Genomic DNA, 14,818 nt, shown 5'->3' on the forward strand with positions numbered 1-14,818 from the left:
GTGGATGGGGCTCGTAGGTTGAGTAGCCCTCCGAATGGGAAAGATTTGGGGGTAGGAAGCGGAAACAAAAAGGTGCGGACTTCCCTGGTGGTGCAGTGGTTAAGAATCCGCCTGCCAATACAGGGAACACGGGTTCTAAGCCCTGGTCCGGGAAGATCCCACATGCCGCGGAGCAAGTAAGCCCGTGCGCCACAAGTACTGAGCCTGCGCTATAGGGCCCGCGAGCCACAACTACTAAAGCCCGCGTGCCCAGAGTCCATGCTCCGCAACAAGAGAAGCCACCCCAATGAGAAGACTGCGCACCGCAACGAGGAGTAGCCCCCACTCGCCACAACTGGAGAAAGTCCGCGCTCAGCAACCAAGACCCAATGCAGCCAAAAATAAATAAATTAAAAAAAAAAAAAAAAAAAAAAAGGTGCGACGGGGGAAGAAAGAAACGAAGGACATTTGGAGCCCAGAGTTTTCGAAGATCTTCACTAGCTCCCCTCTTTTGCCTCGTTTTCCCCCTCTGTGAAATGGGAATGGGCATGAGATGGGTGGACGTCCCCCGTTAGAGGCTCAGGTGAGAACTAGAAGGAGGTTTGGCTGGGCGCCAGTAAATCCGGCTCTTATAGCACTAGGTCGGGAGATCGGTAAGCGCCTCAAAGATGCTGAGGTGACCTAGAGGGAAAGTGGGGAGGATGTGGAGGAGAGGGAACCTGAGGGACTCATCACCCCCATCTCGCTCACCCTGTTGAAGAGTGGGCTTCAGGAGTTGACTTCTCTCTGGGATACCTTTCCAGAGCCCACATCCCTGGGCAGGCTGATTTGAAAGATTCTGGGTGGAGTCCCCAGCCCCCCATGTCTTCTTCCCCAAAAGTTTGAAATCCCACCTATTTCCATGAGTCAAGAACACAGATATCCCTGAGAGCTTAACAGTATCAACGACTGCCATTTTGTAGTGCATTTTTGAGCGCAGAGACTTGATCTTTACAAAGATCCTTTTTTTTTTAATATTTTTACCATTTAGGAAATAAGCTCAATGGTGGAAAGTAACTTGCCTAACGGCACCTGATGGTGAACGATAAATAAATGCTTAGATTAATCAGTCTTCTGAGGGCAGCCCTGGGAGGGGACAGGGAATGGAAAAGCTCCTCTAGGAGGAAGGTGTGTATCTGGAAGAAGGCGGGAGGCTCAAAAGAAAAGGCTTACAATATTGTAAATCAACTATACTCCAATAAAAAGTAATTTAAAAAAAAAAGAGAAGGCAAACTTTGCTGCTTCTACAACTTTCCACGTGGGGTTGCATTCTTTGTACCTCTTCTGCTAGGTGCCTCATTCCTCCCTCTGAAAATGGGGAGCGCATCATCCCCCACCCCGCCACCCCGCACAGCTTCCCCTCTGCCTCGCAGGGCTGAAGTGAGGGTGACAGCAGAGCTGCCCAGAGCGTGGGGAAAAAACGAGAAAACTTGGGCAGTTATTACTTTTTATTAGAGCCACAGTTAACACTCACCATCTATCGAAAGGATGGAATAGCTAATGATGGAGGGAAAGGAGGCTTCTTGGGAATAAATAAACACTCATTGATTATACAGTCATAATTATCATCATCAGTTTTATTGGTGTTGCTGAGTGGGAGAGCTTGCAGTGAAACTGGCCCACAGGAGAAACTCCCCCAAGGCCCTGATGCCTCCCTCTCCCCACCTAACCACCTTCTCACATTGGCCCTAACTCCCACCCTGGTTTGGAGTAACAAGAACCACCCAGGGCTAGGATCCCCTCAGGAAGGTCCCGGCCACCATCCATCTCTGATCACAGACATTGTAATGAAGGTGAAAAGTATCCTTGTCTCCTTGGAGCAAAAGGATGTGACTGACCCTCTGGACGCTCAGGAGGAGCAGGGGGTACAGAAAAGGGAATGGACATCCATTCCTCCAGAAGTTAGGGTGCCTGGGCTGCCTGTGTGCATGTGAGCCTCGGGCCTTTGGTACCTGCTTCAGAACTGCCTCCCCTCCCCCACCTTCGCTGCCTTCCAGAGTCACCTGCCCTCAGCATCACAGGCCTCACTTTACCCCCATTTGCTGGAGAGGAGCTCCCCTCTGCCAAAGCCAACCCAGCTGGGACCATCTCTCACATGGAGACTCTTGGTCCCGATGACTGTGCTTGGAAAAATCTAAGGGACAAAACATCGGAGGTCTGCTACTAAGAGCATGGAGGGGCGTGAGGCTGACAGCTGAGGGGGTCACCCTCCTGGGCTTTGGCAGAGTGAGTGGACTCTGCCTCTCACGCCCATTGGTCCTGAGCTGTTGACACAGTCACCCGGTTACAGTGGGTTGCTAAGCAGCTCTCTGGACATATGATGACCCACCTCTGGCAGGTGACCAGGCAGGCATATGGTGGGCTCCATTCCCCATGTGCAGAAAGCTGGGCATTCAGGGGGAGAAGTGTCTCCCAACCCTGGGGGTTGCCCTGGGGGGAGCGACAGTCAGAGTGATGTTTATCTTTCTACTGGGCAACAGAGTGCCAACATGTCTGGGAGACTCAACCCTCTTTCCCTGGCAACCTCTCCCTGGCACAGCATGAGGGCCCATTCCCCATTTGAAAAAGCAGGACAGGCATTCCCAGGACACTGTGGCTGGGGGGTCCCAAGAGATACCTGCTAAGCCAAGAGCACGTGAATGTGGTTTTAGGAGGTGGAAACCCAAACACATCACCTATGAGATTCCCTACTGTGAGGAGTGGGCATCTGAGGCTAAAGGTAAGATGTAGGGTACAGGGCCTCTGAGACTGAAGATAGGTCAGGAACCCTAATCCACAGACAGCAGGTCTCCCCAGAGATCAACCTTCTCCTCGCCCAAAAAGCAGCCTTCTCTGAGCCACCTGGGTATCTCCCAGAGTCCTACAATCAAAAATAAAAAATCTTAGTTCTGTGCCAGACACACGATTCTAAGCCTTACATATATTAACACATTATAAATCTAATGCATTCAAATCTCACGTTAACCCTGTCACATAGGTAGCATGATTATCCACATTTTCCAGATGAGGAAACTGAGATACAAATAGGCGAAGGAACATGGTTGAGACCTCCAAGCTAGTAAGTGGCAGGATCAGGATTGGACAAAGTAGGTTTTATTATTTACTTTACAGAAGGAGAAGCTCAGCTTGGAGAAATCAGTCCACTTGCTTGAAATCTCACACCTAGGGCCGAGGGTGGCAGCGATGACATATTTGTCCAGCAGAGGGGGGTGGAGAGGAGACGGCCTGCTGAGCTTGTCCTTGGCCCTGTTGGTTGGATTTGACCTGACCGAGGGACAGCCTCCAGTCTCAGTGGGCCCCAAGACTGTGATCTCCAAGAAGGAACACTTGGCCGTGAGTCAGCCCCAGGTGATAGAGACTAGTCACACCCAGCACCTGAATGTCATCACCATGAACTCCTGACCCCAGCACCGGCTGACTTTGGGGTGCCTACTCACTCCTCAGAGGGAGGGGAGCAGGGAGGAGGGGGGTCTGAAAGCTGATGCTGGCCCCCTGCAAGCAGCAGGGACAGACAACACAGCTCTGTTCTTAAGGAAACAGGTGCTGCTGACCATCACCATTGGATACCTGAGAGCCGTCAATGAGGTGGAAACTTTTTATTTGAAGCAAGTGAATCAGAGCATTGTCCCCAAGTGCCCCTGGGCATCCTCCTACCTGGAGGTCCCCACACAGTCTGGGCACAGGGAAGAGACTCCCCGCCCTGTGCCTTCCCTACCAGCCTAACATCTCAGAGCCCTCTATTCCCAGCGTACAGCAGAGGGCAGCAGAAGCTTGGCTGCCAGGTGCTGCTCCCACAGGACCCTCCCTCCCTCCCCCCTGCGGCACTCAGCTTGCACTGAAAGGCAGTGCTCCTGGGGTGTGCCTCTGTGGTTTGGAGGGACGCCAGGGCCCCCAGGATGCTCTTCAGCCCAGTTCCACTCCTGGCACCTGCCCAGATGCCTCAGGTGCTTGCAGCATCCCTGGCTTGGCCAGCCCTTGGATGCACCCAAAGGAGCCAACACAGTGCAGGGTCCATATCCCAATGGTGGGGCTGAACCAGGGGGTGGTCTGAGGCTGGGGAAGCTAAGGAAAGAAAAGCAGAAAGGCTTTCATCTGAGTGGTCTCCTGTTCACCAGTGAGCTGGATTCAGGGTCAGAGAAGGAAACTCCAGTGAGCACTGAGACAGCGCCGGGAAGACGGCAGGGTCTGCTGGAGCTGTTGTTATTGCTTCGGGCAGAGGGGCTTTGCCCCCAGGAGGTCAAGCTGGTGCCCAGAGGTTGGCACCACCATTCCAATCGTTTTCAGCTGCAGGGTGGGCACACCAGGGGTGAGCAGAGGAGGACGGGTACTCTGTGCCCCTCCAGGAAGAGAGGCAAGGTCATGGAGGGGACCCACTTTAGGCAGCGCTGAATCTGCATGTGTGCACGTGGAGATGGGAGTGTAGACAGGTGTGTGTGCGTGTAACTGAGGGAGTCTGTCCGTGTCCACGGGTGCGTGCAGAAGGCAGGTAGCGTGGGTGAGCGCACCCGGCAGTACGAAGGACGTGGCCATGGGCTGCAATGCGGAGCATGAGCAGGTAAACAGACACCTGGAGCACCAACAGGAAAGACCAGAGGGTCAGAAGGATAAGCTGAACAACAGGAGGGAGCGGTTCAGCCTCCAGCCCCCCCAGGACCCCTCCCTGGGCCAGAGCATGTGGAAGGCAGCAGAGCAAGGGAGGCTGCAGATGTGGTGTGGGGTGAACCAGCGTCCACATATGGGAGGGCACCAGGGGCTGGGCTGTCTGGTGCGTATACAAGACGTCATGCTGATTACAGTGAAAATTAAGTGGCATCCCTGGGCTAGAGTCCACGGTACGGTCCATGCTCACCGGGGGGATGTGTACGTGAGGGCACGTATGCAGGTTGGCTACATGTGTCCACACAGGCAAACATGCTGCTCACCTGGAGGCTCCACCCAGCCTCCAGTGCTGCCCGAGGAACCCAGAGGCCTCGGACCCCCTCTAGGCACTGAGATCCACCACCACGTGTCGGTACACAAGTGTCTGTCCCTTGAAGCTGGGGGCCAGGAGCAGCTGGGCGTCCCCAGCAGGCATGTAGCAGAAGGCCCGAGGGGCCTGCACCGCCAGCTCCTGGAACCGCACAAACTTCTGCCGCCCCTCATCCCACTGGTAGATCTGTGTGAAGGAGAAGTCGCTGCCCAGCGCCAGGTAGCGGCGGCCACCCACCAGGAAGGGCTGCAGGGCCAGCGAGCCCCTGGAGGGCAGCGCCTGCACCTCGGAGAAGCGGGTGCCCTCCCAGCGCAGGATCTTGGAGTCGCCGATGTAGCGGCTGAGGCACAGGTAGCTGTCGCGACCTGCGCGGAAGTGTTTCACAGCCTGGGCATCAGGCACCTGGGTCACCTCGCCCTGGGCCACAAACTGCTTCTGGGTGCGACTCCACTGATAGATGACGGGGGCCTGGGAGCTGCTGGACACGATCAGGCGTGGCTTGCCCTCGCCGTCTACAAATTCCAGGTCAGTGTCACGGTGCCAGGCATGCAGGGCCTGGTGGGAGTAGAAGCCGTTCTGGTGCCAGCGGTAGAGGCTGGTGGCCCCCGCCTTGGAGCTGTCAGCCACGGCAAAGTACCAGTCGCCATCGATGCGGAAGGCCTCGAGGTCATTGGGCTTGCGCACGCGCTGAGGGTCGATGTCCTGCAGCCTGGTGAAGCGCGTGGTGTTGGGGTCCCAGTGGTAAATGTAAGAGCCACCAAACAACTGGGCCACCACCACATACAGCTGGCTGTCCACCACCATCGGCTTGCAGTGCACTGCAGAGGGGGCTGCAGGATGGAGGGAAGCGAGTCAGGCAGCGTCAGGGGGCCCGCAAGCCCCTGCCCCACGCCACACCCTCAGAAAACAGTGTTGGTCCCTTCCAACGGTGGGCGAAGACTAAGGGTCTTTGCTACAGTATTCTCTCCCCGCTGAATATCCACTGGGTGCTCAATGCTTTCTAATTGTCTCACAGCTAATAATCAATCTCAGCATCACCCTCCCTTTGCTCTTGACCCCAAGGTTCAAATACAAGCTGACACTGAGCACAAAGTAAGTGCTGCTAGATATCGACCGATTGTGTAACCGTCATGTCCATTATTGAACTTTTATTGTGTATAGTCACTGTGCTAAGTGTGAACACATTGCCTCAATGAATCATGCTGAAATACACCCTATTATTTTGTAATTTCACACAGGAAGTAACTGAGGCTTGGAGTCTTAGTGACTTGCCCTAAGCTACCCCACTGGCGAATGTCCAGGCAGGGGAAGGAGAAAGAGTTTGAACACAGCCACAGCTGGTGACAAAGCCTAGGTAAACAGAGCCTTGGAGCCTTGTGTATGAAAACACAATCCCCCAAGAGCTCCCACTTGTGAGAGGGCTTTTATGTACGAGAACATCTGCATCACAACCAGATTGCCCGGACCCCTTCTCAGGCACCGGAGTCATGTGTGGACACACTCTCGCCTCTCCTGGTGTCCCCAGTCATCGCCCCTCCTCTCCTGCTTGCCAGCACTGCTTCACCACCCTCCTCCTCCTCGTGACCCCACCTGTTTCCCAAGGGAAGCCTGTGCTGAGCCTCAGCCTCTGGCAGTCACTGCCCTGAGTCCTTTCCACAGCCTTGGTCTGTGCACCCAGATGCTGATGACTCCCCCAGCTCCTGAGCAGCAGCTTAGACCCTCCTTCCCCCGACACCCACAAGCATCTCAAACTCTGGCTGGCCGAGACTGAGCTCTGTATCTACCCCCAAACCTGTGTTCTTGATTTCAATTTGTGGCTCTGCCCAGTCACCCCATCCTGAATCCTGGGAGCCATCCCCAACACTGCCGCCCTCTCCCTCACCCACTGCTGACCAGTCCCTAAGTCCTGTCAACCCTCCCTTCTGCTTTCTAATACAGTGTGTGTAAGATTGGTATTATTTCTTCCTTAAACATTTGATGGAATTCACCATCTGGCCCTGGAGTCTTCTTTGGGAGAAGGGTTTTTTATGTAACGACTTCAAGTTCTTTCATAGATACAGGGCAATATAAACTTTCCATTTCCTCTTGTGTCAGTTCAATCCCCCCTTATTCTACCTCTCTATCCACACTGCTGCTGCCTCAGTCCAGGCTCCAGCTGAACCCCTCCTGGTGTGCCCACCTGTCTTGCTTCATGCCTAGCACTCTCCACACTGCTCACAGAGGGAATTTTCCAAAATACAGATTGGATTGATTCATACACTCTGCTCAGAACCTGTCAATGGTCTGGTCCTCATCTCTCTCTCGGGTCTCGTCTGCCACTCTCCACCTTGAACATTATGCTGTCATCCTGTGAGCTGCTAATTGTTTACACGTGCATACTCTCACATGCTAAGCTGCTGCACACCTTCTTGACTTTGCTCATGCCGTTCCCTCTGCCAGAATACCCTTCCCACAATTTTTCTCCTAGCTAAGTCTCCCTCAGCCTTCGAGACTCAGCTTAAACTCAGTGGATCCCAAACTGAGCTCACTAGCCACTCCTATATCTTCCTTAGTTCTCTGGCACCATCCAGTCACTTAAGCCAGGATCCTGGACATCACTCCTCCCTCTCCCTCATCCTTCAAGATTCAGCTTAGGCATCCCCTCCACCAGGAAGCCTTCCTTGATTGCCCACGGTAGGCCTCTCCTTTGTGCTCCCAGAGCATTGTGGTCATATCTTCCTCCTAACACCTACATATTATGTGGATGTTATGTGTGTATGTATCAGCCTCCCCCCAAAGACTAGAAAGTTCTTATGTGCAGAGACCATGTTTCATCTATCCTTCTACCTATAGGAACTCAGTGAAGAGGAACAATGGAGCCCACCCCACCATAAGGACTACCGCAACCAGGCCAGGCGCAGATACCTGGGATTCTATCATAGTCTCGAAGCTGCCTTTCAACATAGTCCCACTTGAGGATGGTGCAAGCGCTGGCTCCTGGCTGGGCCAAAGCCAAATAGAGGTCACTGGAGTAAAGGAAGGGCTCGGCCGACACCGCTGGGAAGGACAGGGTCTGGTACAGCACGAAATCTGCAGTGATGGGTCGGGGGGGTGGTGGTGGTGGTTAGGGAGAAGGGTAAGAGCTTTCTGGGTGGTAAGAGTTACTCGACTGGCAAGGCAGGGTGCTGGGAGCTTCCCTGGGGAGGCCCAGCCTGATGCCCGAGGTGGAGCACCTTCTTCCTACCTGTGGTGATGCAGTCGAACTCCCGCAGCGGCAGATCCTGCACCTTGTGCTCTTGGAAGCGGGGGGGGCTGGCGCAGTAGATGGGCGCCACCGTGGTGTTGGTGTGTGCCAGCCACTCCACCAGCCACTTCACCTTGCAGTCACAGTTGAGCGAGTTGCCCCGCAGGTCCCTGGATCATGAGGGTAATGGAGGGGACACAGAGAGGGACAGGCTCCCAGCTGCTCTGCCCACCCAGGCCATCTAGGTTTTCAGAAGTAGATATTGTCAAGGCTGCTGTTGGTTGCTCATGTGGCATCTTTGTGCCAGTTAGGAAGATGTTCCCCTTGGGGTGGGTGCAGCCCCGTGGACACGTGCTTGGCCAGCAGAGTGGGGGCTGAGTTTCATCCCCTACTTGCCTCCTTGGCCAAGTGCCTTTTGCAGTGTATGACCTGCACAACTATCTGTTGCATCCCAATTCCTCCAAACCTTCCATAATCCAGGGCTTTTGTTTTCCTGTAGAAATACTGATCAATGACTGCGGCTATGCTATCAGACTTTAACGTAGATTCAAATCAAACATAGATTTTAAAAGCGCATGTTTTAAAAAACATATATACATAACGTCTCGTGTGCATTTTAAGAGGGCCCACAGATGCCTTGAAGAACCCCAACTTGAAAGGCTACCAATCTATATATAACTCAACCTAGCCTTCTCCCCGCCCCAAACCCAAACCCTCCCAGCCTGTCAAGACCTTATGATCTTCCCAATTCTGGCTCCCACACCCCTCCCTCCAGGGACGTGTCCCTCTGTGCCATTGTCAAAAGAAGTAGGACTCAGGCCTTACAAGTCACTCAGGATGTCCAGGGGCCGAAAGATGTCTCTAGGCAGTGTCTGCAGGTTATTGTTGGCCAGTGAGCTGCAAGAGAGACCCCTGGGTCATCTGAAGATCGTGACCGAAGCCAAAGGCCACAGGAGACAGGGGGCTTTGGTCTGGTGTATGAGTGTGATGTACTCACAGGTGTGTCAAAGACTTGAGTCCTCTGAAGGTAAACTTGGAAAGTGCCCAGATGTCATTGTTCTCAATGAAGCTGGAGAAAATAAGAACTTGTCTCAGCCACCAGTCAGGATCCGAGACCCTCGACCAGCTACTTCTCATGCCCCACCTAGATTCCAGCCCATGACCCTAAGACAGGCTTCCATTCTGAATCTGGCAACATTAAGTCTGTGGTGACAGGGCATCCAGGCGGGATGGTTTAGGCAGAGGGATGGATGAAATGACATTCTGCTTGGGTCCTGCAGTCAGAGGATTCAAGGGCTCTCACCCCCTCACCTCCCCCCAGCCCTCCTCACTCCCCCTCCCCCTCAGCCCTCCTCCCTTCCACTTCCCAATTCCCCTTTCCTTCCCACGCACAGGTACTGCAGGTGAGACAGTCCTGTGAAGGCATTGTCTCCAATCAGTGTAAACTTGTTGGAATTGAGTAACCTGCAGAGACAAAGGTGGATTAGAGCTTCCAATGGCACACCTGCCGTGCCAGCCCCCAGCCGGCTGCCTCACCCCCGGGCCATGCCTCCCACCCTTGGGACCCCAGCAGAGAACCCCAGAGCAGCCTGGGCGGCAGGTCCAGGCAGGAGCCTGCTCTGGTCCCAGAAGCTCCCAGGGCCCCTATTTACTCCTAGGGTAAGAGCAGCCAGGGGCGGATCTCTCTTGTCAAGCTGGGTCCTTCCCCACTGCTCTGTCTCCCACCCTCACCCCAGCTCTCTCCAGTCCCTCCCAGATGGATGGTAAGTTTGAGGATAACCACATGTATTCTCTCCTGCAACTGGGGCTTCAAACAGAAACAGCCCCTTTTAGAATTCCAGACCCTCCCGTCTTCCCTCCCTTTCAGTCCCCAGCTTTTTCTTCAGAACCTGATCCCTGGGGTCACTTGTCTCTAAGATGAGCTCTCTTCCCTGCAGTGTCCACCCTCTGGCACCAGCCTAAATTACTGCACCCAATTCTTTGGGATCTGCAGAGGAGGAAAGTCCATTCCTAACTGGGTCCCAAATACCCGCTTCTTTGCTTTTGTGGGCAACCCCCATCTTCCTTCCCCAAAACTGCTGCTCCCTGCACCCCTCCTGACTCCCCGCTGCTTCGCTGTTTGTGGCTCTCCCATTGGACAGAAAGTAAGGGACGCCTGCCTCCTAACCTCCAAAGGCTACTCACAACCTCTCCCCTCTCCCCAGTCCAGGATCTGTCCCCTTCCCCCGCCCGCCCCCCCCCCCCTCGCCGGCCTCCTTCAGCAAGGCTCTGTCCATACAGGAACTGCAGCAGTGGCAGGTGGGAAAATGCTCCATCCTGGATCTCCGAAAAGGCAGCATTCACCAGCGTCCTGCAGGGGACACTTGAGTCAGTACTGAGGGGCGTATGCAGGGACTCTGCTGGGGTGGCAGGAGGTGGACAGGGCAGTGGTTTCTGCACACCCTCGCCCTGGAAACTCCCCATGTCACCTGGCTCCTCCCCCAACTTGAGGCTGTCTTTCCCTTCTCACAAGCTCACTGCCTGCCTTCCTCATCATCCTCCCCTACTGCCTCTCTGAGCACTAAGGACCTCAGCCCAAAGAAGGTTCCATTACCCACACCTTCTCCATCATCCAGACACCCACCGTGTGCTGGGTGCTGTTGAGGGATGGGGCACTGGGATGGGGGTGGTGGATTAGCATCTTGCTCTCAAGGACCACACAGACCGTCTAGTCCCTGAGGCCGCTTGCTGCAAGTGACAGGCTGGCTGGCCCCGTGCAGAGTGGCTGGCGAGACCAGTGGCAGCCATCTGCCCGTGCCAGGGCACTGTAGGAGTGTATCTCACTTCCACCCCTCCCCCTGCTGCCACCCTTCCCCCACAAGAAGCCTTCTGTCCTTGGTGTGACATCACAGGCAGGGGCCCCCATGCTCATGTAAACAACCCCCTCCCTCCAAGTCCAGAGCCCTGCACACAGTAGGTCTCATTGATGCTGATGGTGGTGATGATTCATTCTTGGCCATAAACACCAGCTCTCTCAGCCACCGCTGCTGAGCCTGCATGACTGCAGAACTCCCAGCCAGGGCTGATGCCTTGAATCTCCAGTCCTGAGGACGCCCTGGAGCCCTCCTGGTCCCCACACTTTGTAGAGGTGGAGCAGGGGTTCTCCCCACCCACTCCCAGAGCAGGTTTTTGCCTTCCTCTGCTCTCAAGCTCTCCCACCCCACCCCACCCCAGACCAGAGCACTCACAGAGAGATGACCTCGGAGGGCAGGTTCCTGGGCACTGCCTTAGAGTCCACGCAGAAGGCGGTGTCCCTGGTGCAGGAGCAGCTGGGCGGGCACGGGGGCATCTTGGGGGGCCTCTTGGCGCCGACTTGCAGCATTAGGCAGAGGCCCAGCGTGGACAGCGCCAGCAGCCCGAGCCCCGAGCCCAGCCTGGCCCGCAGCCCCGCCATGCTGCCTGCGAGCTCCCGCCCCACCGCTCTCGGCCACCCCGCGCGGGCGCCACAGGCAGCCGCTGCCGCAGCTAGGGCCGCAGCTGCCCGCTGCGGAGGGCGACTCCTCGGGCCCTCGGGCGCCGGCTGCCGTCCCCTCCCCTGCTCGCTCCCGCGAGCCGAGCCCTCGGAGAGATGCAGAGATGCGCGGAGCCCGGAGCGAGCCGAGGGCTGACCGGCTGGGAGTACGCGGACTGCGGCGGGCGGCGGGGGCGCGCTGGGCGGAGGGGGGAGTCCCGGGCGGGGAGTAGCCACTGAAAGGAGTGGTTGCGGCCCTGGCCGCTGCACACCCTGCGGGCGGTCTCTGGGGCCATCTGCTCGTGGCTGTGCGTGAGTGCGTGTGTGCGAGGTCTCCTTGTGCATCCTGCACGCGTGCACACCTGTCTCTGCACGGGCACAGGCACATATTCCTCCGGGCAGGCGTTTCTGCGCTACGTATAGATCCATGAACCTCTGTGTACCTGTGCGTATGTCTTGGCGCTCAGCGGCCTCTAAGCAGAGTTCATGGGCATGTCATGTGTCATAAATGACATGTGTGTATCTGTGTTCACGTCTCCACAGGCTAGTAAACAGAATGTTCCTTTGTGTCTGTGGGAGCTGAAAGGGGAAATATCACTGGAGTTGGAATGGGAATGTGTGGAATTCCAGAACATTCCTCACTAAATAGCCACAGCCTGTTGGAGCTGGAAACGGCCTCGGATGTTTCCAGTCCAGCCCTTTGTTTAACAAATGAGGAAACTGAAGCCCACATCAAGAGGAAAGCAGCCAAGCTTGATATCACATCTACTACGTGTTGTGTACTCTACTTACTTAATCGCCTCAACCTTCTGAGGTCTCTGATATTAATCCCCTTCTACAGATAAGAAAAGTGAGGCCCGTAGTACCCGAAGAAGAAAGTGACAGAGCAGGGATTTAAATCCACTGTGCCCAACTCCAAAGTCCACAGCCGTTCTTCTACACCAGGGGTTTTCAAAGTCCGGTCCAGGGAGCCCAGAGGCCCTTGAGAACCTTCCAGGGAGTCTTTGAGGTCAAAACAGTTTTCCTAACAATGTTAAGACATTATGTGCCCTTTTCACTTTCATGCTCTTATAGAAGTACCCTGGAATTTTCCAGAGGTATCTTCTATTAAACTGAATTAACAAAATTAAAGAAATTTCCAAAAATGTAACGCCATGACACTCTGCTCCCTAATATTTTTGCTTTGTGAAATAGTTAATCTCATTAAGAAATTGTATGTTATGTATGTTATAACATAGAATGGGTTTATTATTGCTATTTTAATTAAATTAATTCATATTTTAAAATTTCTCAGTAAATATCAATACGGTAAATATCAATAGGTATAACCCACATAAACAAAAGCACTTTGGGGTCCTCGCTACCTTTTTAAGAGTGTTAAGGGGTCCTGCAGCCAAAAAGTTTGAGAACTGCTGCTCTATACTACGTTATTTCCCAGGGGTGTGGAGGGGGTGTTTGATTGTCCCAAGAGCTCACAGGTACAGTCAAGTGGCTGGGCTGCCAGTCCAGTGCTCTTTCCATCAGTCCGGGAAACCGAGATCGCTAGGTATAAGATGCTTCCCCAGCTGTCCCCAGCCTCTGCTAGCAGGGGATTCTCTGGTCTGAGCTTAAGTCCATGTTCTCCCAGCCAAGGATGCCCCTGACCTTGGATGTTCACTTGCTACTGCCCATCCAGCTGCCCTCCCCATGCCAGCTTGTGGGAAGACGAGCAGTGGGGGTGGGGAGAGTGGCTGGGGCAGCTGGGCAACCATCCCCACCCGTCCCTGGCACGGCTCTGCCCAGCACACAAAGGGCAGAGTGAATCTTGTTCATCCCCTGTGGCTGAGGGGCTGGAAGGAGGAAAAGGGGAGGCACAAACAGGAGTGGCTGCCATGGGGAGAATTCTCCATCACCCACATTCTCAGAGAGGTTTAACTCAGAGACAGACAGAAAGGGGGAGTCTGGGTCCTATTCTTTTCTCTCTGTTTTTTTAAAGATTTATTTATTATTTATTTATTTATTTTTATTTTTGGCTGCGTTGGGTCTTAGTTGCAGCACGCGGGATCGTCGTTGAGGCACGCGGGATCTTTCGTTACGGTGCGTGGGCTCTTTGTTGCGGCGCGCGGGCTTCTCTCTATTTGTGGCGTGCAGGTTTTCTCTTCTCTAGTGTGGCACACAGGCTCCAGGGCTCGTGGGCTCTATTGTGGTGTGCTGGTTCCAGAGCGCGTGGGCTCTGTAGTTTGCAGCACACGGGCTCTCTAGTTGAGGCGCACGAGCTCAGTAGTTGTGGCACAGGCTTAGTTGCCCTGTGGCATGTGGGATCTTAGTTCCCTGACCAGGGATCGAACCCGCGTCCCCTGCATTGGAAGGCGGATTCTTTCTTTTTTTTTTTTTATAGGTTACTATTTTTTTATATAATTTTTTTATAAGCAGATATTCATTTTTAATTATTATTTATTTATTTATTTTATTTTTGGCTGTGTTGGGTCTTCGTTTCTGTGCGAGGGCTTTCTCCAGTTGTGGCAAGCGGGGGCCATTCTTCATCGCGGTGCGCGAGCCTCTCACTATCGCGGCCTCTCTTGTTGCGGAGCACAGGCTCCAGACGCGCAGGCTCAGTAGTTGTGGCTCACAGGCCTAGTTGCTCCGCGGCATGTGGGATCTTCCCAGACTAGGGCTCGAACCCGTGTCCCCTCCATTGGCAGGCAGATTCTCAACCACTGCGCCACCAGGGAAGCCCCAGAAGGCGGATTCTTTACCACTGGACCACCAAGGAAGTCCCTGGTCCTATCCTTTTTTTCTTTCTTTTTTTTCTTTTTTTTTTTTAAAGAATACTCTCCAGCCCTAAAGATCCACAAATTTTGGTTCCAATTTCTGACCATGTAAAAAAATTATTTATTTATTTGGCTGTGTCAGGTCTTAGTTGCGGCATGCGGGATCTTCGTCGTGGCATGCGGGATCTTTGTCGTGGCATACAGAATCTTTTGTTGGGAAGGAATCTTTCCTTGTGATGCGCGGGCTCTTCGGTGCAGCACGAGGGCTTCTCTCTAGTTGTGGCATGAGGGCTCCAGAGTGCATGGGCTCAGTAGTTGCTGCACGCAGGCCCGGCATGTGGGATCTTAGTTCCCCAACCAGGTATCGA

At 54.3% G+C, this 14,818-nt stretch overlaps 1 protein-coding gene across 2 annotated transcripts; it reads right to left on the reverse strand.

The window, feature by feature from the left end:
• Positions 1 to 1,155: 1,155 nt before the first annotated feature.
• LGI3 (leucine rich repeat LGI family member 3) lies at positions 1,156 to 11,889 on the reverse strand. Of its 2 annotated transcripts, XM_082471283.1 has the most exons (8): positions 11,438 to 11,888; positions 10,489 to 10,560; positions 9,603 to 9,674; positions 9,208 to 9,279; positions 9,036 to 9,107; positions 8,211 to 8,380; positions 7,892 to 8,056; positions 1,156 to 5,817 (listed from the first exon to the last, which is right to left on the reverse strand). In XM_082471283.1, the coding sequence occupies exons 1-8, from the start codon at positions 11,641 to 11,643 to the stop codon at positions 5,000 to 5,002; spliced, it is 1,647 nt and encodes a 548-aa protein (XP_082327409.1). In that variant the 5' UTR covers positions 11,644 to 11,888; the 3' UTR covers positions 1,156 to 4,999. The 2 variants fall into 2 exon arrangements, with proteins under 2 accessions (XP_082327409.1, XP_082327410.1); XM_082471284.1 differs by lacking the exon at positions 7,892 to 8,056 and having other exon boundaries at positions 11,438 to 11,889.
• Between the last annotated feature and the right edge of the window lie 2,929 nt (positions 11,890 to 14,818).

This window comes from Balaenoptera physalus (genome assembly GCF_965194825.1).
Source record: "Balaenoptera physalus genome assembly, chromosome: 7".
Classification (NCBI taxonomy): Eukaryota; Metazoa; Chordata; class Mammalia; order Artiodactyla; family Balaenopteridae; genus Balaenoptera; species Balaenoptera physalus.

Coding starts and splice junctions, on each gene's coding strand:
- LGI3 (XM_082471283.1), bottom strand. CDS start 11,643: ATGGCGGGGCTGCGGGCCAGGCTGGGCTCGGGGCTCGGGCTGCTGGCG. Junction 8,381..9,035: donor CTGGACATCCTGAGTGACTT/GTAAGGCCTGAG, acceptor CTCATGATCCAG/GGACCTGCGGGGCAACTCGC. Junction 5,818..7,891: donor AGACTATGATAGAATCCCAG/GTATCTGCGCCT, acceptor TCCATCCTGCAG/CCCCCTCTGCAGTGCACTGC.